This window comes from Anarrhichthys ocellatus, unplaced genomic scaffold (assembly GCF_004355925.1).
Source record: "Anarrhichthys ocellatus isolate YVR2014 unplaced genomic scaffold, GSC_Weel_1.0 scaffold113, whole genome shotgun sequence".
Lineage (NCBI taxonomy): Eukaryota > Metazoa > Chordata > Actinopteri > Perciformes > Anarhichadidae > Anarrhichthys > Anarrhichthys ocellatus.
Window position 1 is genome coordinate 792,758 of NW_022280143.1, and position 4,262 is coordinate 797,019.

The 4,262-nt window shown below is 41.0% G+C and overlaps 1 protein-coding gene across 1 annotated transcript in view; it reads right to left on the minus strand.

The window, feature by feature from the left end:
• Positions 1–757, minus strand: part of LOC116399505 (matrix metalloproteinase-16-like) — a 30,306-nt gene extending 29,549 nt beyond the window's left edge. The window contains exon 1 of the mRNA XM_031876711.1: positions 233–757. Coding sequence (XP_031732571.1) covers positions 233–370 — 138 coding nt within the window. The 5' untranslated portion in view covers positions 371–757. The remainder of the gene's footprint in view (positions 1–232) is intronic.
• Positions 758–4,262: the final 3,505 nt, after the last annotated feature.

Here is a 4,262-nt window from a genome sequence, read left to right on the forward strand (position 1 = left end):
TTCAGCTGAGATACATATTTAAAGTGAAAATTCCCCTTTGAAAAAACAAAAGAAAAAAAATCAAAAGTGGAGAACAGGACAACCCAGCTGGACACCTCACAAAGAGCCTGTTGTTGAAACATCAACACAGACTTAATGCATTATTCTCTTTGAAATAAGAGCTCAAACAATGCAGACTTCTAGGAGGAAAGCACATTACCTTTACGAAAAAAATGTTGTCGAGTCAACAAACAACGGTTCCGGTTCTTACCTCGACACTGAACGGCTGCTCCTCGCCGTTCACCGCGCATAAAATCCACAGCAACAACTGCAAGCATAGCGTTCCCATACAGCAGAGACATCTCCTATTGCGGACCGCCGATAAAACCATAGTGAACCCCGCTGCTGTCGCTTAATGTCTCTGTTCGGTTATATTTACAGTCGATACAAAACAATGGGACAGCGGGGATAAATCCTACACGTTTAGCAGCGACATTGCCGATGTCTCGATGTTTCTCTTGCGGCGCCGAGAGCAGAGGAGGAGGAGAGGAGAGGAGAGGGAAAGGGGGGAGAAGCAGCGGATTCGTCGACCGCTCGCTTCGCTGCTTTCCGCCGCGGGCTTCGGCAGGAGTTTATCCCCCGGGGAAAGTCTCGCTGTCAACGCCTGTCCCGGTCTTGCAGTCCCCGGGTTAGTCCTCCGGTGCACCGGTTGTTCCAAGCGGACGCGTCCAGCCCGTTTTCTGCACCGCGCGGCATAGCTGCCCGTTTTCAATCGTGTTTCCCACCGAATGCGCATGCGCGCGCTGCCACGAGCGCCCCCCTTCCCCCCAACCCACTCCTCAGCTAAATTCTCTTATAAAAACAGACCATGCTCCCGACGGCATTTGTTTGAAATGTCTTTCACAAGCTTCAGTGTCGCTGTTTCCTCTGTCAGGGCATTAAAACTCACATGTTCATGCAAATGAACACTAAATTAAGTTTTCAGATTTGGAGTTTCCCAGTGTTTCACAGCATAATTTTAACGTTGTTGTAGTATAACCCAGAAGAGGAGTGTCACTTTAGGAGAATACAGAGACAACGTCTGGTCGTAACTTCCGAAATAAAAGTGGAATGCAGCTAGCTCACCTTATTTCCCTTTTCACATCTTTCAACGTCAGCAAGTGGGTTTCAGCAAAGGGCTGAACCTGAATTACTTTGGGTATATTTATGAATGTAATATAGCAATGTTACAGCCATGACGTATATCAGGACAAAGGTCTTTTGAAGCATTGCTTTAATAAAGCCGAAATAACCTCTTTTCTAAGATATTTCTTTCTGTAATTTGCCTAGAAACACTGTCAGTTATATGAGAATATATATTCCTCTGTAAGCTGTTTAGTGTTTACATAGTTTCTTTAAATTTGTGTTTTTGCCTTCCCATTAATTGGTTTGGATAAATGAATTCTTTTTTAATTTTTTTAACTTACTTTTTATCTACCAATACAAAACTGCATGTTGTATCACTGTATTATTTGTGCGTGTATGTGTGTGTGTTTACTGTATTCATTTTGAAAAACCGACAAGGCCACTAGAGGACGATGATGGGCTCACTGCTTGTTTCAATAACCACAACCCTCAGTGAATTAATCTGCTATGTTACCCAGAAGTCCCTTCTGTGTCTCAGCTTTGTTTCCAGTAAGTGATGATGGTGATGATGTTGCCATCGACTGTCATTGCAGTTACTGTAGAGTAAGTGATGCCATCAAGGTCCTGCTTTTACAGGCTAACCTTTCATCAAGGCCTTATCATCTTTACATTTCTAAAGCATCCTATAATGATTTTATATTTTCATAGTAAAAAAAAAACGTTTTGGAAGTGCTGTGGTCTGGTGAAAGAACTATACTTTGACTTGTGGCTCTCAAGCAATCCACAAGTAAAGCTGGATCTAATGAAAAGGCCTTTTCTTCTAAACTCCTCGGATAATAGAGAAGGGTCAGATCTAATGAGTCGGATCAATGGTTTTCCACTTAGACTAACACCTGGGGATGAGAAACAAGTCAGTGTGTGTCAGTGTATGTACGTGCCACAGAAAAAGTTAGGTGAGCCGCACCATTAGCCCATTGATGGGGTTTCAATTTGCACACACAAACACACACACACACACACACACACACACACTACCCTGCTCTGAGAAATGCTCAACGATCACACTAAATGAAAAACTCCATTTAAAGTTTGGAAAGATGTCAGCAACATCACAGTCAGGAATACAACCATTTGACCCCTACTGGACCCACGAGTCTTGGGTTTCTAAGACACTGTCACACTACAATGGTGAAAACGTCTCACTGTAAGTCATAACGGGACTACAAATAACACAGTTCACACATGTGAATTAAATGTATATCAAGATACAGTAAGGGAGAAACATGTGACACAGTTCATCACGTGTTGGATAAAGGATAAAGGATGCGCTGTGCTCAGAGGTCTGCTGACTCACACAGCCATTAGTTCACACTGCGTGTAACAAAAAGCGGATCGCAGACTCGGGAATTGTTGATTTACCTTTTGCACAGCTGAGCCCCCGTCTAGAATTGTAGAGATTTATGGGAGATGCAGAGATGGATGATTTACCTCTTAGTTGATGAGCATAGACACTAAAATCACACTAGGTATCCATAGATCAATGACTCAACCTAACCTGGCAAGTTCTCATTTCCTCTCACTGTTGAGATCATGCTAATGCCTTCCTCTCACTCAAAATAGTGTGTGTTGCTGGAAACCAGCACAATTTCTGTCAAGAAGGTAAAAAAAAAAAGATGTATTGTGCCACTCATCTTGGCATTTCCAAAACTTTTTTTTTATCCCACGCGACATCTGCCGACTTCCGGTATACATTCATATGAAATTCCTGCTGTTTGCCTACTACACAAGTAAAGTAAAGATGAGATGAAAAATGCTTTTTTAATCCTTTTTAGATCCCATCCCTGGTGATATTTTGCACCTCCATAACAATATAAAACAAATAAAAAACTTTTAAAAATCGTTGTTTTTCTATATCAAAATGTAATAATCGTTTCTTCCTTTAAAAATAAATATGACATGTGCTTACACAAGGTGGTACCAACCAATTTCAACCAATAATAGAGTGGTGCAGGGATAATGTATTTTCTGTAACCCAGAAGTTAGCATCACACTGGTTCCCTTGAAAAAAAGCCAATTGTTTTTTTTTCCATTTGATTCTGAATCATTGCACAACCTTCACAAATGAACACCAATATAATGATTTGCGAAGCCTGAACGTTAGGCTACAAACAAACTACACCACAGTCACTTCACATCATCACCACTAAGCTAAGGGCGGACTATTCAATGTGATGACATTTTGTAGTCTCATTTAGCCGGACACGCAAAAGCTTCAAAATTTAAAATTGGGGTATTGTACTTATTTATTTTATAGCATAGCATAGCACATCATAAATACATAAATATACCTTCCCCTCAAATCTGGATCTGCCTCAATAAATGCATTAATGTGCTGCCTGGCTGATGTCAAAAGCTGGCTCTCGCTAAATTTTCTATGCCTCAATGAAGATAAAACAGAAATCATGTTAATAAATACACTACTGGTGCGCTGTACAACGGGCAGTGTGAAATTTATTTGTTGGCTGGTGGCAGTCTTTTGCATGTACTGTAGGTACTGTGTGTGCGGGTATGTGGACTGGCGACAGTCTGTGTATGTAATGTATGTATGCAATATATTATTTGTATTGTTTTAGCAGCAGACACTGTAAGTATGTTTCCAAGACAAATTTCCTTCGGGACAATAAAGTCTATCTTATCTTATCTTATCTTAAATCCCTCTCCCTTTTCAGCTGCTATACCGGACAGTCCTTCATTGTGTCTTGGCCCCATGGCAACCCGTGATCTTGGACTCATCTTTTATATTGGACCTCCAAGTTGCGTCTGTGGTCAAAGTCAGCTTCTTTCAGCTAAGACTCTTAGCTAAGGTCAAAGCCTTTCTATCCTCAAAAGACCTGGAGAAAGTTATTCTTGCTTTTATCACCTCGAGACTGGACTATTGTAATTCTTTATATGCTAGAATCGGCAAAAAACTTCTATCACACCTTCAGTTGTTGCAGAACTCTGCAGCGAGACTTTTAACTGGTACACGCAGGCGTGAACACATTTCACCGATCTTAAAATCCCTTCATTCACCTGTAGAGTACAGAATTCATTTTAAAATGTTATTTTTTTTTAAATGTTTAAATGGCGCCGCCCAGTCTATCTGTCTGACCTGCTGC